This window comes from Notothenia rossii (genome assembly GCF_949606895.1).
Source record: "Notothenia rossii genome assembly, chromosome: 8".
Taxonomy (NCBI): Eukaryota; Metazoa; Chordata; class Actinopteri; order Perciformes; family Nototheniidae; genus Notothenia; species Notothenia rossii.
The window spans coordinates 14,689,865-14,715,904 of record NC_136906.1 but is presented as its reverse complement, the minus strand read 5'-3'; the positions used below and the strand labels follow the sequence as shown (position 1 = coordinate 14,715,904).

Sequence of the window (26,040 nt, the reverse complement as noted above, 5' to 3'; positions counted from 1 at the left end):
TTCCTACTGAGAAGGTCGAGTCTCTCTGTTAAACACACCCACAGACAGATTTATGTTATCTATTGCTGTCCTATATGAAGACGTGACAGAACATTGCATGTTCTCCTGCATTATTTACGCCTTCACTAGAGGCAGGGTAAAACTGATTTGAATCGGTAAGTGGTATTCAAACAGCAATCACTGACACTGTGACATGAACTACATTACAATAAGGACATGCACACATTTACTGTAGGTGTTCTGCTGCCTACCTACAGTATGTGTAGAAACAGAGCACCTATAATAATGGTTTCTGATGATCTCCTTGCATCATTTACCTCCGTACAATTTCACATTTTCAAACTTTATGGCTCATCAATCCTAATATAAGAGCAAAAAGTTACACTTAAAGTAAGTGACTTTTCAGTCAAGCTGCTAAATTGTCAGTTGCTATCTTTTGTGTGTGAGAAACAGCTGTCCCTCCAGTCATAGCGAGTGTAAAACAGCTCCAGTGTACAGCCTGTGTGCTCTGCTCTGTAGGCAGCCCGTCTGTATTGTGTGGGTTTATCTCAGTTTGGTTTTGTTAGCTAATGGCGGTGGACTGTACTGGTGTAATCCACATTGTGACACACTTTTGCCCTCACACCTTGCTCGATGGAGAAACACCTGTTGCTTGGTAACGTTTTGTACAGACGGCAACAACAACAATAAACACATGAAAGTGAACTACTGGGAAAAACACGTTGATCCCTGTGACGTTAACACGTATTAGCAACTCGACACATATTGATTTAATTATTCAGACACAGTGATAAGTTGATGACTCATTACTTTTTGCGTTATACTAATAAACCAGTCTGTCAGGTATTTTACTCTTTACCTGCTCACGTTTCGGAGATTACGTTGTTCTTATTGCAAGATAAGCTGACTTCCAGGTCGGATGTATCACACATTCAGTCCTGGGTAGTAAGCCTGGCCATCTTAGTGCCACGTTTGCTTAAACCAAGCATTCGTTTAATACATACGGTTGACTTGGACAATCATATGCCCCTATTCGTCTCACTTTCTAATTTAATGTCATAAGTATTGTCTCTTTCTTGCCATATTTTTTCCTTGTAACAATCTTTTATCTTTAATACTAACTGTATACTCATCCTGCCTCATTGTACACCTCTAAAATGCGCTTTCTCTCCCTTCCTCGCTTCCTATCCCAGTCACTGCTCCCCCCCCCTCAGTCTTTTTACCCCTGCTCTGTGAAAGGGCAGATTTAGGGGGTGATCTGTTGGCCTTTATCTGCTTAGCTGTTTGAACTGCGCTGAGTGAAGGAGGCAGTCTCGCTATGAGGCAAGGTGGGGCAGTGAAGGTGTGGAGAGACAGAGCGGGGAAGGCCAGTGTTTACATGCTGATGACACGGTGATACATCAAACTGGCACCCTATTGGACATCTGGCATGGCAGTCACCTCTAATGAAACTACTATATATCTTTTAATATTGACAGGTTGATTTATTGAATTAGAACAGAGAGGATCACTGCACAACGATAGCTGTTAAAAAAAAACCTTTCTGGGAGGCTCCTCTTAGCATCATTGGTCTACTGCCTATACAAACAGGAAACCACTCACATTAAAGTGCTGTTTAATCACAGAGCCAATGCCTCCCAGGTCTTCTATTGGTTACAGACGCATTAGCTGTTATGTGCTTTAAAGTGTAAGCAGATGTATCTGTACTGTGGATTTTTTTTAAACAAATGTCTCAAGGTTACATCACTATCAACACCCCTGTGTGCAGTGCAGCTGTACTTGTTGGCTGCTGAGGAAGGTTTTTTGTGTTATTTACTGTGTGTGCATGGAAAATAACTCCAATGGGAAAAGCTCAGTGTGGGAAAAAGTCACAACATCCTGTATCAAGTTTCCATTCTGAAGATTTGCGTTCTGCTTTTTATATCTAAGATAACACATCATCCTGTTGACAGATAAACATACACTTTAATACAATTCAAACTATATCTTGATCAGCGATGTAAATTAAACATGTTGTTTAAAGCACTGTCTTACAAATTCTTCACTGCTTCATACATACGAGATAAAACCGCTTTACTTTGTTTAAAACAATGACATCTATTGCTTCTCGCAATAGAGTCGATCTGTGCTATGAAAAGTGAGCAGAATAGTTTTTTCCACACATTGTTCAACTTCTGAAGGGTGTTAAACAGTTCTTTATCAAAGGGACACACACACACACATATTTTCAATCTGCAAGCTCCACTATCCAGGCCAGAGAAAATATGTTAAAAACAGATACAAGTCGGCATGTAGGCCATCTGGCTCAAAGTAGAGATGCAAGTGGGTTTGTCGTTTGATATCATTTAATAAACTGCTAGTCTTATAACAGTGTTGAAGAGGCCCTATTAGGCTTTCTGTGGTTTTCCTTTTCTTGTAGTGTGTAATAGTTTTTTGTGTAAATAGTCTGCAAAGGCGACAAACCTGTCAGACATGTAAATACAACCCAAAGTTTCTCCATTGTTCTCCTTTTGTTACCTCTGTGACATAATTACATCACTATGTAACACTGGCTTCTATTGACTAGTGCTCTTACACATTGTAAATGATAGGCTAAGTGACAGGACATCTCTAAGCGGTTGACCAACTGAGCCGTCCAGCTAACCAATCAGAGCAGAGTGTGGTTTCAGACAGAGGGTGAAAAGAGGTTGTAAAGACCTTTTTGAACATTAAAACATGTAAACATGTCACAGTAGAGAAACAAATAAGAGCTTTGAAAGTGAGAATAATTTCTCCTTGTTTTTTATTTATTGTTGAATTTGTGTTTTTATGAAAAACAATTAAGAGAATTCCCTTTTTTTTTGAGGATTTTTGAGGATTTGAAATCATCAAAGAACATGTGTACTGCAAGGAGGTCAAAAAGATTAATTACACATTTCCACTTGTTTGTGTTTCATAATCCTAATTTGATTGCCTTTTTGAGCAACATTGATCCACAGAAGGTGAGGATTCGTGGCAGCCTGCCATCTGAGCTCTTGTTGATTTGCAGAGCGGTGGGTGTTCCAGCTTTTCTGGTCAAGGCACATGTACTTATTTATATAATCTGTAGCTGCTGACAGTTGATGGTTTTTGAGGCTGCATTTGACATGCATATGTCTCAGCGATGCATTCATTCCAGTCTGTGTGTAGTGTAGTGTATGACTAATAAAGAACCTTGAACCTAGTATGTATAGTGTATGCATTGTGCTCATTGTCATTGCACATTATTATCAGTGCCACACAATACCTTTTAGATAACGTCATTTATTCTTTTCAGGGAAGCCAAACAATTGCATTACCTCTGCCCTGGCTTTCTTCAGACATGTAAATATAACCTGTCTTTCTCTCTCCCTCTCTTGTTCTCTCTGTGTTTCAGGTGTAGTGCTGATGGACATCTCAGAGGTCCACAGGAGGGTTAATCTTGAGCTGGAAGAAAATGTGAGTGCTGGATATGTTTTTATACACAAAATGCTTCCTTAAAAATTCCATTGAAATCGTATTCCTCCTTAACTATTGCCTCACCTAAATGTCATTAGTCAGACTCTTTGAGCCTGTTGCTCGGTGTATTCCCTGACAACAGAAAGCAGTACCTCCTTAAGTTTTATAACACAGTCAGCTAGTAGCTTTCTCTCTCCTCCTCCCACCTTTTTTAGGGAGACTCTGCCTCCCCTCCCTCCCCACCTACAGTAACTCCATGGACAATAAAAGAGGGTGGTTGAGGAAGGGAAACAACAGGTTTGGTTTGTAGGAGCACCTGTTTGTTTCGTTCCTCACGGAGAATAGGGGGCAGGTCTGAACATGCCCCGAGAAAAACAGCAGCTGCAGCTGTTAGAATTCACTGCATTGAGTCGAGACTTATTTAGGTTGTTGCACGCTAACAACAGAGCTGAGCTGGATCGCTTCTTCATAATTAACTTCAGTTCATTTTCAACTACTTTATCGATTGAATCGTTTTCAGACATGATGTCATTATAGCCCAATCATTTATAACCTTTACATTGTTAATCAAGCCCTCAGTAAAAACAAAAAATGTAAATGTTGCACAAGCTTTGTGCCTGAGAGAATAAATAACGCTAGAGATTAAAAATAAAGTGTTGAATCTTAACTTTGGGGCGGGAAAGTTGCGAGGCACTCCTCTGAGACATTGTTGCAAACAGCATCAGTGAGTGGGTTGTCTTGTAAATGGACTCCAGTTTCTGAGTCATAGCATCGACTCGAGGTCAGAGGAATCAATGGAAGAAAACGTTCACAGACTTCGATGAGGGTGTGTGTTGTGGGGGACAAGGTCTCAGTGGTCCTCTGTGTGAGGTCAGTAATGGGGTCTCCGACACGTCATTCTGGACATGTGGGCGCCGCTGCGTCTCAGCAAGGCGGGTGGGCACGATGGACCTTTATTACAAATAATTGTATATCACCTTGATGGTTTACCTGACAATAAAGTAATTACTCTGCACATTCTATAAGAAATGGTTTCAAAACAACCCCGTCTTACCAAACAACTTATATTATTAAACTCTTTTATAAAGAATTCCCAAACAAACAAACAAAAGGCATGCCTCACATGAGTCAACTTTTAAGTTCAAACTCCAAACCGTCAAGCTACATTCTTTCTAAATGGAATTTTCAAGATTTACAAAAAATATGTTCAAGTGTTACAAGTTTGAAGGTTAACGCGTGTAAAAAAAGTACCAGCTTTAAATCAGTCGGTTCAATACAAGCAATATGAAAATACATATTGTAGTTTAAGGTTTTAAAAAAACAAAATACTTTTCCTGCTTTTTAAAAAGCTGAAAAAGAAGCTCTCCCTTTTCAGTGCTTTTTGTTTGTGTTTCCGTCCTTATGTCCTTAGAAGATTCCTTTTTGTAATTTTGTTGTACATGTATAATGACAATAAAGGAAATCCGAATTCAGAGTCTCTTTTAATCAGGTAACCAGAGTTCTTCTTATCTCTGAACTTCTATTGCAACTTAACTTTCCTCCAACATCCTCTCAAATCACATGATCTTGTGGGACATCTGAAGAATCACAAGCTATAGAAAACAGTTTTGCCAAATGTCTTCCAATTTGCATGGAAGTGCTTTGCCACCCTCACACTAACGAGAAGAGCACGAGAAAAAAGGGAGAAAGTGAAAAGTCTGTGGGCTTTCCCACGCTTTGTATCTGACTCATTCATAAGCGCAACCTCGGACTTGGCTCTCAAACCTCCAGCAATAACTGACAAACTATCTCACCTCTTCCTCCCATTAAGTGTCTAATCACAGTTTGCCTTCTTCCCCTCTCGGCTCCCTCCTCCCCCTCGCCTGAAGTTTAAGAGGTTCCACAGGGAGATAATATCCGAGCTGGAGAGAAAGACTGACATGGACGTCAAATACATGACAGTGAGTGGTCTCTGTGCGTATGTGTGTGTAGCTGTGTGTGTGTGTGTGTGTGTGTGGCTGTTTGAGTGTGTGTGTGTGTGTGTGTGTGTGTGTGGCTGTTTGAGTGTTCTTGGCAGCAGCTCTCGATCCATATCTCTCATGACTGCTAAACTCCTGTGAAGCTTCTTCACCTTCATAGGTTTATAGCAGTCTGTTGACAGCTCACATATTTATTTGTTATTACTCGCAGTATTTTATTCCACTGCACTGTTAGGGTTAGTACTTATGTCTGCATTTTCTTGCACATTGGTTACTTAAATTATTGTCTTGCACTATTTTTATTCTATTTCGGTTTCTTCTTGCACTGTTTTCATTGTTTTATGTCTTTTTTTTATACTTTTATTGCGCCATTGGAGGAGACTTACATTTTTCATTGCCTAAACAACACAAGCTATTGTTCATGTAACAATAGATCATGTGAATTTTTCGAATCCTTGTATAATGAGACTACCATATAAAGTATTTGTATATACTGTTTGTTTAGTTGTTGCTGTCTAGTACTCTTTCAAAAACATAGATGACCTTCTCACCAAATCCTTAGACATTGGTTTATTGGTATACATGTTTTTGAATTCACATGTGTCTCTCCTCTGCGCCAGGCCACGTTTAAGAGGTACCAGATAGAGCACAAGATGAAGCAGGACTCTCTGGAGAGGTCGCAGTCAGACCTCAAGAAGCTGAGGAGGAAGAGTCAAGGAAAGAACGCCAACAAGTACGAGAACAAGGAGAGCGAGGTGAGCCAGACGAGACACACAGACAGACACGTGACATATCATGCCTGAAGCTGACAGGCACACACACACACACACACACACACACACACACACACACACACACACACACACACACACACGTGACATATCATGCCTGAAGCTGACAGACACACACACACACACACACACACACACACACACACACACACACACACACACACACACACACACACACACACACAGACACGTGACATATCATGCCTGAAGCTGACAGACACACACACACACACACACACACACAGACACACAGACACACACACACACACACACACACACACACACACACACACACACACACACACAGACACACACACACACACACACACACACACACACACACACACACACACACACACAGACACACACAGACACACACACACACACAGACACACACACACACACACAGACACACAGACACACACACACACACACACACACACACACACACAGACATAACTACACAGACACACTCATTCACAAACCTTGACACCTGAGAAGCAAGGCAGTGTAACAGTAGTTCGGGACAATGTGCCAAGTGTTCTTCTGTGCAGCCATGCAGGAGAAGATCTGTTTGTTGTTGGCTTCTTTTGTCCGCTGCACGAATACACCCGCATGCAATTCTCTCTCACACCACCTCACTTCACCCGCACTGTCTCTGATGAAAGTACACACACACACAAACACACACAAGTGCACCAACAAGCATTCAAACAAGCGAGCATGTTGAAATGGGACCAGTGCTGCTGGAGATACACCACTGTATACAAACGTATCAAAGATAGAACGGCTGTCCTCGACTAAAACCAGACAAGATTTTATCTACAAATCAATGAGTTGATTTCATTAGAAGTCTCCTCTAAAATATCTCTACAAGATATTCTCATTGGTTTCTTGGAAATTACTCGTTCGGCATGAAAATGATAAAACAAATAACTAAGGCCAAATTGACAATGTCTAGAACTTAAGTTTGTCAAAGTATTTTCATCTAGCCCTCTCTGTATTCAAATGCACACAGGCATTGATGCACTAAAAAAAGTGTTTAGTCCCAGTCTGTGTGTAATATATGTAGCTTTGGAAATAAGCTACTAAGATGTTGTCTTTGTTTTACTCAATTAATCAATTCTTAAGTCTTTACAGTCACCTAAAGATGACATAAGTGTGTGTGTGTGTGTGTGTGTGTGTGTGTGTGTGTGTGTGTGTGTGTGTGTGTGTGTGTGTGTGTGTGTGTGTGTGTGTGTGTGTGTGTGTGTGTGTGTGTGTGTGTGTGTGTGTGTGTGTGTGTGTGTGTGTGTGTGTGTGTGTGTGTGTGTGTGTGTGTGTGTGTGTGTGTGTGTGGTCAACATGGTCCACCCCTGCGCTGCTTGCCACAGGAAGAGAGAAACAACCAAAAAGCAATTACACGAGGAATGATATCGCCAATATAGTTGTATTGCAGCTTTAACCTTCTACAAAGACTTTGATGTATTAAATCCCATAAAACAAGGACTTGATAGTAAAAAGAAAAATCCCTTTCCCCAGGTATATAGACTGACTTACATTATTGAGCTGTCACTTTTAATGTATGCTATAAACTAGAGCTGAAGTGATTGGTCAATAAATCAATTATCTGATCGACAGATACATGATCGGCCTTTATTATTAAGGTCCTTTTCAAGCATTAATATCAAAGGAATGCAAAACGCTCCTGAGTTTCAGCTAAAATCAGATGGAAAGATATTTCATAGATGCCAAGGGAAGTTAAGACATCCTCATAAGACACATAAAACATACTGAGACACACATGAATAAAGAATAAACCGTGAGGAGAAAAAGAGTGATAGCCTCCCTGATCACTGCAGACAGCTGTCACTATCATAGATGTTAAGATTTGCTGCTTTTCTTAGTGTCATATATCATAGTGTGTAAATAGAGAAACGTTTCTTCATGTTGCTTTTGGTCAGAAAAAACATCAATGTATTGTTTAATAATCTTTTAAGAAAATAAATACTTGATAATTACAGTTGCAGACCTAATGGTGGTGATTTCAGCAAATATAACAATGTAATTGCATATCAAGAAGTGTTAAAACAACTGAGGTGGTTGCAAAAGATGAAATATATTTTACATGTTTTACATGAAATTTGAAAATACAGTTCCTTACAAATCAAAGGCTTCCTTACTCCTTTCTCCAGTGTTCTTCTCTTTATGCTTTTTCATTCCTTTTTCGTATTAAGGCCTTTCCCATTCAACATATCGCTCCTTCACCTTGTTGTGTGTCTGCCTCAACTTCCAAAGAAGACATGAGTTTGTTCTCATTTATCTGATTTCTCTTTTGGGGGGTTTCCCTCCCCTGTAGTGTGTTATTTAGGTTTTTGCCTGAAACGCCTCCATTGGACTCCTTTGTGTGCTCCGTAACCGAATGACATCAAGGTGTATCACCCGTGCTTCTATTGGCTAGCGCTCAAACACATTGTACGTGATAGGCTAAGGGGCAGGACATCTCTTAGTGGTTGACCAATCACAATAGAGCTGGCCAGCTAACCAATCAGAGCAGACATGGCTCTGGTTTCAGACAGAGGGTGAAAAGAGGTGCTGCAGCACAGGCAGTATGAGGAAAATAAAGGGCTTTTTGAACATATAAAGCTGGTAAACATGTCACAGTAGGCAAAAAACACAAATACGAACCTGAAAAGGAGCAGAATAGGGCTCCTTTGAAGCCAGGTTTTAGGGTTTAGACACCAACAGACAGACTGACAGACAGAGAGGGTGTCAGAGACAGGAGTTCACAGCAACAAGGGATTCACCAGACACCAAAGACATTTCAAAATAAAAGAATGAAAGCAGACAGGGTTTTAAAAAAAAGAGAGTGCTGTCACAACTGACAAACAATTGATTTGAGGACGCTTTAAAACAAACGCTTACTCTTGAAATAAAAAAGATAGAGATGTTTATCAAGGCTCTTACGTGTCAAACAGGGAACGTGTGATTTGCTGTTTTGTTTATAAATCCGTTTTTCCTATTTATGTCTTAGCTCTCTCTGTTGCCACCCTTCACACTTTCTTTCTGATAGTAACACATTGTTGTCCATAGCAACAACATTGCTGCTGTGATGACAGATTCACAGAGTGATATATATATGAGTGTGAGTGTGTGTGTGTCCACTCATTAGTACACATTATGCCACCCACCTCTACAGTAGTAGTGGAAAGGTATTCAATCTCTTCCCTTCTTTCTCTGTTTCTACCTTAATTACATTCCATTCAAATGATCCTAATTGCCGTGAATTGCAACAGTATTTCTCGCAAAAACAAAACGCAAGATTAGATAGAAAAATCATTAAAAGCACTCGCATGCATTTTTCAGACAATTTAGAGGGCAGTAATTCATTTATGATCGCTCTGAAGAACATCTCTATTAACTCAACTAATACGTTGGATAATTGGATATTTGGCAATCTGGTGTTTGAAATGTTTTCACTGAGACAACCTGTAGATCCGTTGGAAACACAATACATTTATCTCTCCAAGGAAAAGTATTGAAATAGAGTTTTTTTACATTTATGATCAAATGTTTTTGTATTATCAGATATCTTTTGCTGCACATGTATGATTGGTATAAATAGATTTAACACAGGTACTGGCAGTCATTTGTTCTTATCACAAAAAACATCCAACCAATTAATTCACCAAGTTTTGACCAGCATAACGTCAGGTAAAGATCTCAGCACAGTAAAGATCTCTGGTTTACTGTACAGCTCTCTCATTAACCTGATCCGCCCTCAGTGTCACACAATACGTATCGATCACGTAATCAGTGGATGATTATGTTGCAGTACAGATTGTCCTCATAGCAGCAGGGCGACCGGGGTAGAAACCGGGCAGTAACAAGAAATAATATTTCAAATTCTGCTGTTGTTTGTGTAGGTGCGTTTGAATGCTTCAGAAATTTGAATCTGCTTGTTTGTTGGCCTGAAGCCACAGAGAAGCGGCTGTTATCATGGCATCAAGTTTCGAGCGAGATATAAATGGTCGGGTTCATGTAAGGACTTCCTGGCATTAGAGAGACAGAATCAAATTCAGTCAGGCGGACAGACGGCACTGTTTGCTGAGCGATGATATCACCTCTGCTCAGGGTCACTTAGCTTTTGCCACTGAAGGCACACACAGGTGGACTCGGATAATGTTGTTGTTACAGATCATCTCTGGCTGTTTTTTATAGAAATACTTCACTAGTGATGTTTTTTCTGCACCGTTTGTGAGGGCATGAAATAATGCTCTTTTGGTTCAACTTACTAACATGCTAATACCAAATGGCTACCAAATGTTAATGTGCTTTTGGGCTTACAGTAGGTTTACATAGTAGATAAAAAAAAAAATGCTTTTTACCAACCAGGTAAACAAAGCCTTCAGCATGTTAGAGAGGGTGTGTGCCATTGAATCAACAACAGTTAAAGGCATGCCAGCTACAGGCACTTGGATAAGGATGACAATAGGTATATTGCATGTAGCTTTAAGAAAAAGATCAGGGACAAAGACGATTTTTAAAGAAATCCAATTATTCTGGTTTATTTGGGATCCTGGCTGTATTACGTATGAATACTTTTGGAAAGAAATGCATTTTTTTATGTGGACAAGAGGTTAGAAAATCATCATAAATGCATTGCATTGGCCAACATTCAAATCCACTCAATAGCTTTATGCTAGTAAATTAAGCAAATACTCACAAACGGCCCTTAATAATAATAATCATACAGTAATACATAATGGTTGCTTTTTTTCTTGAAACCACTCTTCTGAAATCAGTTCCCTCATATCTACATATACTTAAGTAATGTTACTTGAAATCCGTGTGTATGAAGCTTTATTTATTTGATTCTTTAATCACAAAAAAGGGACACACACCAGTGTAAGTAAAGTGGCCTTCTGACCTTTTAATAATCCCAGGCTGTCAGTGTAGATAAGATATATGCCATCCCCTTTCCCTCTCCTTCCTTTCACTGAACACCAAACGCAGCCTAATCTATCAATACAGTAAACTCCTGTCCAATCACACCTCCCCCTGCAGGAGAGAGATTAGGACATCAGAAAGGAGCCCTGCTCATGTCACTCGCCCCTGTTGGCTGTGTGTACACATCAGGAGTGAGAGGACTTACAGCTCTGTCGCCGGAGATAAGACACAACAAAAGACAAACCCATTGATTTGGATCCATTGAACTTGACTTGTGTTTGTTGTTTGTTTGTTTTCAGTGCCTGGAAACGTTGACAAGCCGTCAGATGGACATGCAGCTGTTCATCGCAGACGGCTGTAAGGAGGCTCTGCTGGAGGAGAAGAGACGCTTCTGTTTCCTGGTGGACAAACACTGCCTGTTCTCCTACCAGTACGCCGCCTTCCATGCCAAGGTACTCCTCCTCTCATTAGGTCACAATCAAGAGCACTTTTCTGTCTCTTGCAGCGGTGGGGTTAAGCTATATTTAGACTTAATGGGGGGTTGAATTGATGAGGTCAAATATATCTCCCGAATGTTAACTTTAGGTATATCACATTGTACCTTACAGGGGCAAGGCACGTTTATTTATATAGCACCTTTCAACACAAGGCCATTCAAAGTGCTTTACAAAAATGAAAGACATTAAGAACATTAAGAAATATATTCTAAAATGGCATTTAAAAAAACTCATTTAAAAGCAAAGATAAGAAAACATGAATACCAAAGGTACATGAATACAGTCTACAGTGCAGCGTGAGATACACACATCTGACATGTTTAGGTCTGACTCTCAATCATTGCTACTTTTTTAGCAGAAATACTTTTCTTTGACCTCACTTTCTTTCTAATTTCTTTTTTAACTTATCCTTTAGTTATTTCAAGTGTTTCGTGCTAAACGAACCCCCCCTTTGGAAAATTCTAGTCTGCGACCCAGTATTCCGAAAATTCTACGGATCCTGGCCAGATTTGTGTAGCATCTAAATGAATCTGCTCCCAAACATTCATGTGGCTTGCTAGTTTTGGACACCATCTGTACAGAGAAAACATTCAACAGTTTAAAATCTAACCAAAACATCACGTTAACACATTCATTCCTAGATCTAAAATATACTTGCCTTGCCATGCCTTATGTTTCCATAGCAATGAAAATGTGTGCAAATGTGCCCAATTACTCATGTCTTCTTTTAATATATTTCCTTGTGTCCGTGCCCAGGCCAGAGAGATGCTGACGGCGAAGCTGAACAGCTGGCAGGACCAGTGCAGCGACGCCTCCGACATGCCGGAAGGGGTCCTCACCATGATCGAGGGGCTGCGCACCCCCGTCTCCATCACGCCCATGCCCTCCCCCTCCCCGTCACGGCACAGTGTGGTAAGATGGGAGAGAGGACTAAAGAGACAAACAAAATATCTCAAGATGGACTTTTCAAAAGAGAATGTTGTTCTTTAAGATATTGAGTTGATAACTTGCTGAAATTGAATATTTTATTTATTATTTGTAATATTCGCTTTATTAATCAAGAATAAAACAGTGAAATATGCAAATTAATGTAACCCATTAGGTTTAAAATGTCAACATACAATAATAATTTAAAATGAGTCGATGCTTAGATCGTACAGTGTTGGATCTGTCAGTTTTTCCAGATTGTATTTAATGCATCTTGCTAAAAATGCTTTAATGCTAACATTGCTGAGGCCACTGCTGCTACCATTAAACACTCAAATAGTGATAGCCTTACTGGCAATAGAAACACAAATATTATGTCAACTAGAAAGAAAGCAGTATTTTTGTTTCATCTAAATTGTGGTTTGACATTCTTCAAAGTTCAGAATAATAAACAAGCTGCATAATAACATAATAATAATGTTAACATAATAACATGAACCTGTTTTGGTTAGTTTGTTGAATGATGTGCTTCAGAGGCGATGAAAGGAAACCCTTGGTTTTGATAACTTCACAGCAGTGACCTTAACTGAATGTTTCCTCTACAGGAGGAATTTGAAACCACTTATTTTTTCAAAATGGTTTTCATAGAATCTCAGTTGATTTGATCAGTTGGGAAAAACGTTTATTTGAGAGGTATAAGATCACATAGTGTATTTGTCGATTCTAGTAGCTTTGAGGAAGATCACACAACATTTATGCGTGAATTATGCGTGAATTATGTAACATGCTAACGTTATCTTTGTTGATGTTGTGGCAGAACATGTCTGCTCCGCCGGCTCCCCCTCTGAAGGCTCAGACCAGTCCTCTGGCCAACATGTTCACTCAGGAGAACAACGCGCCCAGTGTCCCCAGCAGCCTCAACAACAGCATAGGTACAGTAATATGGCAGGCGAGGGTGTTCATTTTACAACTCCCTTTGTGCTTTTGCGGTTGTTAGATTTTGTTTTCAAGAGCAGACTGCAAGAGGTGTCTGTCCTTCCCTGATAGCCTTTATCTTGGGGTTCCACTTTTGTCTTTGCCATTTCGCTGCCCCTTTCATCACTACAGAAATCTGTTCTTGGATGATATGGTTGTATCAAAACGTGTGTGATTTTGGTTTGAGCCATGCTTTAGAGTTGGCGATGCAGTCATGCGTGTCTGTCAGTCCACCTATTTGGTCCAGACTAAAACATCTCAACAATCACTTGGCATTACATGTGCTACAAATATTCAAGAGTATACATTCTGAAGACGGTGGTCTTAACTCTTCTCTTATTTATACTTTGGTGCCACCATGAGGACGTTTTTTTTGTCTTAAATAGATTTTTCTTGACAAATATTGCCATTCAGCTATGGTACAGATACTCATAGCCCTCAGAGGATGAATTCTAAACACTTTGGGTCTGCAGGGCTGGGCATCTCGCATCAGGTCAAATTTCACCTTTTTCTCAGTACTTTGATTTATGACCACATACCTGCTAAACTAATGACGTGCCCCTCAGCCTCATCAGTCATTTGTGTTGATTGACATTGGCGTATTTCATTGTCAATGGGACTAACTCAAAGCATATTTTGTATTGAATGTATGCAGCAATTTGAAAGCATATGTGCATCTTGCCCTAGCACAGACTGTTAGTGTTGTCTGTTATTGTAATCTCATTGTATTCTCCCCCCCCCACCCCCCCCCCCCCCCCCCCAGATCACGGGAGTAGCGAGGAAAACAATCTTGCCAGGTCCATGTCCGTCGCCACGGGCCTCAACAACATGGTGAAGAGGCCTCGTGTGCGCACCATCTTCCCCCACACCGCCGGCAACAACAAAACACTGCTCAGCTTCGACGAGGGGGACGTCATCGCCCTGCTCATCCCCGACGAGAGGGACGGCTGGATGTACGGAGAGCTGGAGAAGAGCGGGAAGTGAGTCGAACCACACGTGTTGCATTTGTTTAAAAACAGATATATGGTACTAAAGACTGATTACACAAATATGAGCAGGGCAGGGCACATGCTGTGCAAAGGGACATGATTACATATGTGATACACTGCATGTAGGTGTACCACTTACATGCACCTGTTCTTCTACTAAAGAAAGAAGTCTACTAACACTCCACTAGCACAAGTTTGTTCTCTTATTGATAAGTTGATATAATTCTTCTCAAAAAAATCATATCCATTTTTTCAACCGTTTGTTTCACTGTGAAGTGCTTATTACTTGCTTACAAATGTGTCATCTAGCATGGAAAAGCATTAACAAAAACTAGTCGGTAATTGACCAAAATGACCAATTAGTAAACTAAGAGGGGCAATGTTGACAAGAAATGGTTCCTTCTTAAGTGTGAATTCACCATATTCACATATACCTCTCATGTCCTTTATCCTCTATCATTTTGAATATGCTAGTCATGTTCCTCGGTCCTCATACCGGTCAGCTGATTGACGTGAGCTGGACTCCTCGGTCCTGACTCGCCGATGGTCCCCGGTCTGATTCATATGCTCTCCATGCGCACATACTCACGCTCGAGGCTCACTACCAGAGCTGGAACACTCACTGATAAGGAAATCAAAGTAAAGTATGGCCGGAGGGGGGGGATGTAGGAGAGCGAGGCGAGGAAGAGGGAGGTTCAGAGATGCACCTGCTCTCCGCCGCAGACAGGCACCCCCCCCCCACCCCGACGCAGGGCCCTGATGTCTGACTTCTTAAACAGGGATTTGATCTGTGATCTCAGCAGTGGGTTTCTGAATTCAAATCATTCATCAGGTTTGATCTTTTATCACTAGCCAGGGAGGATTACCTGGCAAATGATATTTAAAAACTGATCAAGGGCAGAAAGGAAGAAGTCTGAGTTGCTTTAAGAAGCCGAGCTATCGCGCAGCTAACTTTGTTCTTGCTGCTTCACCGCCTGAAGGCTTAAAAAGTTGATATCATCTTGTTTATCAGATCGGAGCGTCTGAAGAGGGGGGGGGGGGGGGGGGGGGCTGCTCGTGCTGCTAGAGGTTTGCCTTTGATGCGTCCGGGTTTCTCCATTTATCTTATAGCAGCTTTGAGAGTGTTTCCCAGCAACTCGCCTGGCAACACCTACATCGATTAAGACACCCACACACACTGTGGATGGATGAGGGAGCCCAGTGAGCGGAGAGATCACCACTAATAAAATAACACACCCCAGCACTGTTTATACAGTATGCACAGCATCCCTCTTTGTTATATGATAGGTTACATAGTACTGTTAATAAGTACTGTTACTATTTTAATATCATCATCAAAGTAATGCAACATATTAGACCTTTTTTCTTTTCATTATATTTTTTTGACTAATTTTTTTAACTGGGCTATAAAGGTGAAAAGTCCTTACAATATGAACTAACAGCTGTAAGATGTTTTATAACCCTTTTCTCAAGGAGAAATGAGGGGCAAGATGAAAATAAGGGAGGGCAATGGGAGGCCAAAACCAAATGATGAGATATTATCTCCTGCTTACTAGATCAACTTTCTTCAGCCTAAAGTAAATGAATGAAAGTCTTGCTCTTCTTTGACAGGGGAAGCTCGCTCCACAAACACACACTCTCGCTTCAGCAGCAAAGATTTATTACCTGTCATCAGGCGGCTCTGCCTCTTAATGTTTCTCACCCTCAGGAGCACTCGGTCAATGGACGGATACATTTGTCTCAGTGTAGATTAATTTTAATTATTATTTCGAATGTGTGTTTAAAAAATACACAACAACCTATCTTGGAACATTTAGTTTTGCGTGTGATTGAAGCAGGTTTCTCTTCTACCCTGCGTATTTCATCATGCTCACTTTCCCTACATGCATCTGATCCCGTTGTCTTATCGTTGTTTGTCAGAGTTTAGCATTCCTGTCCAGGAAACTCAGTAGGTGAACACCCTGATATGGGTCGGTTGTCCTTGAGCAAGGTTTTTATAAATGCCACAGTTACAGTGAACCAGTGGAAAACACTAAATAAATAAAAGCTGTTCATTTAAGTGAGATTGGGTGAGGTGTATTTACCAGAAGGAGTTTTTTATCGAAGAAACACAAAGAGAAAACGCCCACCCTCAAGACAAGATGTGCAAATATTAACATTTATCCACGCAGAGGGAGAGTCTGACCCGCTACTCACTGATAACGAACAATCTTGTACCAAAACAGCACAATGTCACACAGTCCTTGGTATGAGCTCGGGATAGAGAAAGATTGTTGTGACTCATTCAGTCTCTCAGGTAAATTCCTTTAAACATGTTTTCAAGCAGAAAAAAACTATTTTTTCATCAAGGTGTGAAATTGTTGGAGCATTTTCATTTAATTAAATATTCGGACTATCTTCAGTATGTGGTTTTTAACTCCTCATAATGTAGTTATTTGGATGTTGGCAAAAACGGACAACTTTCTGCTAAGTCTCTCATAAACAAACACTAATCGTGTGTCAGCACAGCAGCCTTGAGATAAGACCTTCACTCAAGACCTTTATTTATTCACGGCATCGATTTGCTTTGCTTCTTATAAAAGACGAAATATCAACAGTCCCAAGCCAACAAAGGAGATTTGCGGTTAGAAATCCATCAAAAAAGGATAAAGGCATTTGAAATGGTTACCTTTTATGATCTGTTTACAAATCGGAGGCTTCTTTTCAAAAGGATGTTTTTTCTGTGATGAATTGTTGCTTTTTGCTGCCATAGTTACCATAGGCCTACATCCACGCAGTAAACACAACAAAAGAGAGACTACAATTAGCTCTAAAGAACCTAAGCAATACACAATGTGGGAAAAAAGATCATATTATGTCACTGCATCGTCTGGTTAGCGGTTGCTAATCATCTGGAGAGGCGTTCAGGTTCCTGTGCAGCCTGCAGGAGGATGGAGCTCTGATGTCATCATGCCTCTCTCTTTGTGTCTTGCAGGAGGGGCTGGTTCCCTTCATCTTACTGCCGTGCACTCTCCGAGCCTCTCGTGAATAACAACAGGTAAGGAGACCCCATGTTCCAGCTCTCTCTCTCACACACACACACACACACACACACACACACACACACACACACACACACACACACACACACACACACACACACACACACACACACACACACACACACACACACACACGCGCACACTCTCTCAAACCCGCAGGTGTCATGTTGCAGGCGGCTGTATTGTTGGCAGTGTTCCTCTGGTTACTCCTGTTAGTGATAACCTTTCTAATCCTACGGGGGACTCTTCCGCTCCTCGACCTTTGACTCTAAAGTCACATTTAGCTTTATGAAACCTTTCTGTTTAAAATCATTACAGGAAAACATCATTTATAATAACCATTTGTATATCGATTACTTATTCCGTTTCACAATGAGTTCTTAAAGAAAACAATGTTTTTCTGTCATGCCTCTGCGCCGAATGAAGATTAGAAGAGCGAAAAAAAGTCATTAAATGGGGAAGCGTTAGAAAAACTGAAAAAGTATAAAATCATCAGTTTAGAAACACCCAGTCAACTCTTAAAGTATTATCTAAGTCTCATTTATCCATTTCTATGCTCCATTCTTCCCAAAGATATGCTTAAAACCTCACTATTTAACACTAATGGCACAAACAGTGTGAAAGTGTTTTAAATAGTGAGGTTTAAGCAAAAAAGTTTAGAAAGAAATGAGCATACAACTGGATAAATGAGACTTCTATTGTACTGCATGAGTTGTGTGTGAGTTTGGAAATAAGTATTTTTGTTCTTAAGCTGGAATTCATCCAAACTTTCTCAATATTTAGATTCATCCTTCATGGTGGAGGAAAAATAATGTTTTTTTTAAGAACTTATGCATGACCATGAAATCTATGTACTTCTAAGGAATCTAAAATTGGACACAAGCTCAGCAGAATCTCGGGAAACAGGATGTTTTGTGCTGATGAATACATTTTGCTGCTGACGACAGAGAGAAGGTTCATGGAGATGACTCCATCCCTTTTCTTCAAAGAGACTAATCCCTGTTGGATACATTTATTAGATCGTAATGTGCTGCACCTCCCACAGAGAGGCTGCCAGCACACTGCTACAGATAGTTTAGACTGTGACCAGAGCTGTGGGACAAACAACACATAAACACCCTGTCCTTTTCTCCCTAATAAGGACCGCCTACTGTTGGTTAAGTCTGTATTCAATACCCTCCGTTTAACATCATGCGTATAAGCCTACAATCAACTTATTCTGAAACTAGAAAAAGGAGGACGCATACATGCCAGGAGACTCATGCATATTATTAAATTGAATAGTCTTATTCTACCCTTTTTTAATCTTATTCTTTATTAGGGTCCCCATTAGCACTAGCATGAGCATTGGCTATTCTTCTTAGGTTCCTCACACACACAAAACATACGTAAACATATCTAAAACTGAACGAAACCGCTCATAATTTTATGCAATTTTCAATGCTGTATGAAGTGAAAACTAAAATGGTCACCCAATGTTAGCCATCATCAGGCCAAACAAAAAAATACAAATAATTGTGCATAATAATAATAATAATAATAATAATAATACATACCCACAGGCACAGTTACATTTTACTCTATAATACTGAGACAATTGTTGTGTCTATTCCCGTTCTTCTTCTTCTCCTTCCACTCTTTCTTTCATCCCTTCTTCTCCTTCATATAACGGTGGTCTGTTATGGTCCTCATCCAGTGTGTCTGCTGCCCCGTTCCGCAGCAGAAGCGTGGTCAACCTCCACCATCAGGACTCGGAGACGGACGATGCGACCATGGTGCTCCCCCCGGCGGACTACAGCGACACCGTTCAGCAAAACGCCGTCAAGAACAACATCAGCCCCCTCGCCACAAACAACAACAACCACCAGCACTCCCCCACGCCCTCCGCAGCCTCCTCCACCTCCTCGTCCGATCACACGGTCAGTACGCGTTGCATTTATCTCACATTTCATTAGGTCTAATACAGTTCATCAAAAACAATGATTTATCCCAGGGGAAATGTGGTTTTGTGACACTTGTTCCAATTTAGAATGAAATAACATATAAGACAAATCAAATGAAATAAAAGGAATATTAATGTTCATATCAACATAATCTGCAGAATGTGCAAACTACATTTAAATATTGAATAAAGATAAGAAGTTAAGAGCCAACATATTGTCCCAAAGTTAGGTTAGTTAGGTTAGTTAGGTTGGGCTCTACCTTTTTAAAAATGATTATTCTTAGATATTTAATAAGCCCAAAAAACTGACCTACTGTCAGCCAGACCGCTCTGTAATGTCCTGATGGAGAACTGCTCCACCTGATACCGTGTGTGTGTGTGTGTGTGTGTGTGTGTGTGTGTGTGTGTGTGTGTGTGTGTGTGTGTGTGTGTGTGTGTGTGTGTGTGTGTGTGTGTGTGTGTGTGTGTGTGTGTGTGTGTGTGTGTGTGTGTGTGTGTGTGTGTGTGTGTGTGTGTGTGTGTGTGTGTGTGTGTGTGTGTGTGTGTGTGTGTGTGTGTGTGTGTGTGTGTGTGTGTGTGTGTGTGTGTGTGTGTGTGTGTGTGTGTGTGTGTACTGTGTTAGATAAGCTTTTTATCTCTGCTTGGAAACCTGACCACACAATAAAACATATTTCATTAGGACTCAGGGGCAGTTCTGACTTCTGTTTAGATATTTCATGAACAAGTGGTTATTCTGGGTATTATTAGTCTCTGATTGTACAAACTGATCACACATTTATTATTAATAAATATCATGTTTGAAAAGCTAACTAAAGTAGGGATTTTCCTAGCTCAATATGAGGCAAAGATGGTGCCTTATTGTGGAGAATAGTTCCTGTATTGTATATAAAGAAAGCCGTTTGTTTACCTTTATTATATGTGAGGTTTATATTGCTAGAAACTTCAAAAAGTGCCTTAACTTAACGCCGTACTTATATGACCTTAAGTCAGGTTGTTTAAAAACGTTAAAGTGTCTGTAGGTGTAAAACAAACATGCTTGTCTCTGTGTTGGCCTAGTGAAGGCAAGCTGCTGTATCCGGGTGATAACATGCCAGCCTCTCTCCCAGGGCATTGTGGGTCCTTTCCAGCCCCCCCATGAATCTGAACAGGACATGTAGTTCTAGAAACAAGAAGGATGTATTTGAACTCTACTTAGATTGCCAGAAAGACCAACTGTAGAATAAGAAAGACAGAGAAACAAAGAAAACAAAAAGAGTGTTAGAAATGTGGTGTAAAAGACACTCCAGGCTTTAATCAAGGAAATATATCTATATTTTAATTGCTCTCCAAGATTCACCCTTACCTGGTTGTAAGAGATGAACAATGAGCCTGAGTAGAGCACGTTTGTTTCCTTTGTCACAATAATCCTGGTGTGCTGATAAGAAGCCATCACAAGGCAGGGTGATTGGGACATGGACGAAGGGGAGAGTTGTACTCTCTCATATTGATGAAGCTCTCTTTATCTCAGTATCAGATGGTTTTGAATATGTCACACAATGGTAAGACAGAATGTTCCCTTACGATATTATATAATCTTATTATATCAGCCACCTCTCATTCCAACTTGGCTATATTCATAACTCTACAAATGTTCTCTCGTTTGCAAAATATGCAAAGCGTCAAACAAAGTTGTGGTTTTCCTTCTGTGAAAGCTTTTGTAGTTCCTCCCTGCTGCCTACATGTAAATATGGTGTGTGTGTGTGTGTGTGTGTGTGTGTGTGTGTGTGTGTGTGTGTGTGTGTGTGTGTGTGTGTGTGTGTGTGTGTGTGTGTGTGTGTGTGTGTGTGTGTGTGTGTGTGTGTGTGTGTGTGTGTGTGTGTGTGTGTGTGTGTGTGTGTGTGTGTGTGTGTGTGTGTGTGTGTGTGTGTGTGTGTGTGTGTGTGTGTGTGTGTGTGTGTGTGTGTGTGTGTGTGTCTACCTCTGCACCCTTGTCTCTCCATCTTCAATGCAATCTTGTAACTAATATTTTTTCCCAGGGTGAATTGCGCTCGCTTCCAGTGAAGTTCATCCGCCCTTCATTCTTAGGAACTTCACACAACTATGCTTCATGTCAAACACAGATCTAAGAATAGATGAAGGTCTCCACTGCTACAGTTAGACTGTGATCCTGACTTATGTTCAGCTCAGTGTGTGAGTGGGTGGCTGTGTGTGCACGTGTTTGTGCACGTGTGTCAGGTTAGTTAAGGACTGGCTATAACATTCATGAACATTATTAGAGTTTCAGTGCTTTTCGGTGATAACCTGTATCAATAAGGGCCGACATAAGCGTTAATGTGATGTAGTGCATGTGCTTCTGCACTGAAACTGGCAGAAAGTCAGTCTATTTGTCCTATCATACTGCAGGTTTGTTTTCTATTTGTTAGTTTGGTAATAATTATGTGCGTGCTATAAATAGAGCTGAACTTTAAGCCACAATCGGATTCTCCCAGTGCTGTTATCAAACGTGTACATGACAAGAAACTAATTCTTGTATGTTGCAGCAAAGCCTTTTATTCAATATTGCAGGTTGGTCCAAAGAAGGAAAGGTGAGAGGAGAGAGGGAGGTGATGGGAGGAGAGGGTGAGGAGACAGGAGGGCTGTGGGAGGTGGGGTTACGCTGGAATGCACTGTCACCAGGAGAAAAATGCACCCTCACTGGTTCGGTGCTTTCCGTTGAAGAATAGATAACGACTCGCAGGAATTGATATATTTAGAGGATGGGAACAAACACAGAGACGTGAGGGATTGAGATCTGAAGAGGATGTTGGAGGGGAAGAGACAGCGATCATCTCCACGCAGAGGAACGGAAAAAAAGTCTTACAGAGTGAAGATATTCTTATTTCTCTCGCTGAACTCAGATGCTGTCTGAACAGGTGTAAATTAGAGACGCATAGACTCAGATCGTTGTGTTCCCTAGGTGAACTTAAGAATAAGGTTCACTGTGCTGTACTTTTTAAACTAAATTGACCTCCATTTATGTTGATGTCTGTTCGCTGAATGACTATAGAAAACAGGGGTTACACAGCAGGAAGGGAACATTTATTGTACCAGATTGTCAGTTTGGGAGATATGCAGAACATTTCTGATTGTGACCAGGTTATAGAAAAGACTGTCTGTGCAGGACAAACAAAAAAAGGAATCAATCACATCAAAATGCAGTCAGGGTCAACAAACATAGACAATATTGTAGCTATGTGATTTGTAATCCAAACATCTGTAAGAGGAGGACAGATGTGAAACTATGTTCTTTAGTATAACCATAGAGGGAACAACAGTGGTGGCAGAGAGAGTGAGAGACTGACAGACATCAGTCTTCCGATCCACTTCTGCCCTCTTGTGGTTTCTGTGCAGTACTGCAGGTTGATGACCGGGTGACAGGAAGACCAACAACATACAGCTCACCAAACAGGAGCTGTGTCTGAAATCTCTCCATCATTTAGGAATTCACTACTTTCTATATTGTATACACCGTTATACTTTGTGAATCATTTTTAGATTTTTGACTTTTTATTTTTTTATTTTGTGGCATCATTCAGATTTGTTTATTCCATTATGGGATTGTTCTGACAGAAAACCTAAATTCAGTTAAGAAAGTATATAAGGATTAATGTAGTGCACATCCTGTGTTTACATTCCTGATCAGCTTCCCATGAAGATACAGGAAGACATTTTCTTTTCTGGCTGCAGATCAAAAGTAAAACTCATTTGTTTGTATAAGTTTCCTTAATAGTTATTCCTTTAGGCTGTGGTAGATTGTCTCCTCCTTTTCCCCAGGACCCATTTACTTTTCTTCTTTCACTGTATCTGGGGTGTACTAGGACCCCAAAAGTCTGTATATAGAATGAGCTCAATAATTACCTCATTTAAAAGTTTCTACCATCTTGAACAACAATCCTCCACACCAGTGGTTCTTAACTGGTGGGTCACGACCCAGAAGTGGGTCGCGGACCCGTTTCGAGTGGGTCGCGGATGTGTAAGTGAAGAAAAAACAAAGTTGAAAACAAATATATATATCTTTTTTTTTTTTGTGGAAAAAAGTCAAACTTTTATTTTGAAGGCCCGATTTTCTAACTCTGTGCGTGCAGTAGGCGTCGGACTGGAAGTACCTGAGGCCATAAACGGTTTTGAAAACTTCTGTCACGTAATGATCATCTTCTCAATAAAACATCTTTGCTGATGTTTTTTCGTGTCTTCTGGCCAATCAGAATCAAGATTGTACCAGAATGCGTAGTTTATATGTTAGTATTTCTAAAAATCTCCTGGGGGAGAATCCCCCCAGACCCCCTGCTAGGGTTGGGTTTTCAGCATGTGTGCCTTTTTATGTTATACAGTTCAGTTTTGATTCCATCATCTCATTAAACCTTATTTAAAAGCATACTTTAGTTCTGTGAAGGGATATATGCACTGTACTTCACTTTCATTAATCTCGTATGCTGAAAAGCATATATATTACAGCAAGATTTTTTGTTGAATAGATTTGAGCTGTTCAAATTTCGGGTCGAGATTTATTGACAAAGGAAAAAGTGGGTCCCGAGGCCTGACCAGTTGAGAACCACTGCTTACACAACGCATCTCTGTGGCATCAACTTTGGTTCATCATGAGTAAACTAAATGTGGTTGATTGTGGAACAGACTTGAATTTCCAGAAGATCCAGATTCCAAACACTGCCTCGTGATATGACACTGCTTGTTGCCTTTCCCACACTTATCCATTCATCCAGTACGTCTTTCTGCAAACCAGAACGTGTGTGTTGGGTTATAATGAACTCAAACAAGGGGGAAAGTGGATTAGTATTCCTGGATAGTATTCCTAGTGCTAAAGTGTCACTTGTTATACATGTTTTATACAGTGGAAAAAGTAATAATGAGACTGTTTCTTTTACAGGCATCGCAGGCTAATGGCACCTCGAGATCTGGTCAGCCTGCTTACCTCGCGTGAGTCCCAAATTAAAACATGAACGCCATAATCTGCCTCCCTCTCACTCAGACATGCACTCATCACTCATCTCATGCTGCGTTTCCACAGGGGAGGGAACCCATTCGCCACAGTCCGGCTACGTCCAACCGTCACCAACGACCGCTCCGCGCCGTCCATCTGACCGGGCCTCATTTCCACTCACCCTCCATCCTCACAACATCCTGTCCAACTTCCTGTGTCCTCCACCCAGTCCATACAGTTCCGCCCTGCCTCCACTGTCCAGAGGCTTCTCCTCAGTCTGAACTGAGACAGAACTTGGCCAGCACTGAGAAAAAAAAAGAAAATGCCATTTGAATCTGTGATCCGCTCACTGCTGCAAAACTCTCACATGGAAGAATTTTGGGACTGTTTTAATTCAACAGAACGAATGCTCATATATTTAAGATATATATTTTCTATGTCTATTTTTGTCCCTCTGTTTGTGGTGGTGATGTTTAATAGACCACATTCTTACCTGCACTTGAGAAATGGATGAATACAAATGCACAAAGAAAATACTGCAATGTATTTATGCTGTTGATGTGGCTTTTTTCATCGTCAAAATGACTGTTAGAAAAATATTTTCTGTTGCCATAGGACAGTAGAAGAATGTACTGTAGGACCTCTGCATTTCACCGTCAGGTCCTCATGGAAATGTTGCATCCTAGAAGAGACCTTTTTAAAGAGATGCATCCAAAAAAAGGCACACTAGTGGTCTTTGTATATACATTTGTTGTTAACAGATGCTATAAATGTTGTCCTTTGCCATCTAACTTAACTTTTTTTGTGGAGCTAGAAAATGTGGAGACAGGACTTTTGCCTTAATGACACAAACATAACTACTGTAAAAATATAATTGACCTGTTGTAATCCTAACATTGTGGACAAACAATTCTTCTTTACATTGACAGTGCAGGCATTCCTGCTTTCATCATTACACACATCATTTAAAGAACAGTGTGTACACTTGTTTGGCCCACATTACAACCTTAATAGAATTTGCTGTATGAAAAATAAAGATGTATTTCTTCAACTTGCTGTTAAGTGTGTTATCATGACCAAGGTGTATAATTGTTATTGTTCATCTCTTGTTTATATGAAAGGTAAAAGCATATTTGACTGTCTGTCAAAGGGGCTATATTGTGCTAATTTTCAGCTTCATATTTATATTTTGTGTGACATGTCTACACGCTTTAATGTTCAAAAAGCTCTTTATTATTTCCATATTGCCTGTGCTGCAGCACCTCTTTTCACCCTCTGCCTGAAACCAGAGCCAGGTGCTGATTGGTTAGCTGGCTGGCTCTGTTATGATGTTGTCAACCGCTTACAGATGTCCCGCCCCTTAGCCAATCGTGTACAATGTGTTGGAGCGATAGCCAATAGAAGCGTGAGTTTTGCAGGATGTCACTATGTTACGGAAGTAAACAAAGGTATAATTGAGGTTTCAGGCAGAAACTCCCTCTAGAAGGAACTTTGGGATTTTACCCTTTGCAGACCATTTACATGCACAAAAAACAATATTCCACACTACAGTAAAGGGAAAACCCAACAAAGCACAAT

The 26,040-nt window shown here is 40.5% G+C and overlaps 1 protein-coding gene across 1 annotated transcript in view; it reads left to right on the top strand.

The window, feature by feature from the left end:
- The window catches only part of baiap2l1b (BAR/IMD domain containing adaptor protein 2 like 1b), a 31,790-nt gene extending 6,277 nt beyond the window's left edge, over positions 1–25,513 (top strand). Inside the window, exons 4-14 of the mRNA XM_079645768.1 lie at positions 3,395–3,456; positions 5,325–5,396; positions 6,035–6,169; positions 11,434–11,586; positions 12,388–12,543; positions 13,376–13,490; positions 14,297–14,513; positions 17,497–17,559; positions 19,260–19,482; positions 24,409–24,458; positions 24,550–25,513. Coding sequence (XP_079501894.1) covers positions 3,395–3,456; positions 5,325–5,396; positions 6,035–6,169; positions 11,434–11,586; positions 12,388–12,543; positions 13,376–13,490; positions 14,297–14,513; positions 17,497–17,559; positions 19,260–19,482; positions 24,409–24,458; positions 24,550–24,622 — 1,319 coding nt within the window. The 3' untranslated portion in view covers positions 24,623–25,513. The remainder of the gene's footprint in view (positions 1–3,394; positions 3,457–5,324; positions 5,397–6,034; positions 6,170–11,433; positions 11,587–12,387; positions 12,544–13,375; positions 13,491–14,296; positions 14,514–17,496; positions 17,560–19,259; positions 19,483–24,408; positions 24,459–24,549) is intronic.
- Positions 25,514–26,040: the final 527 nt, after the last annotated feature.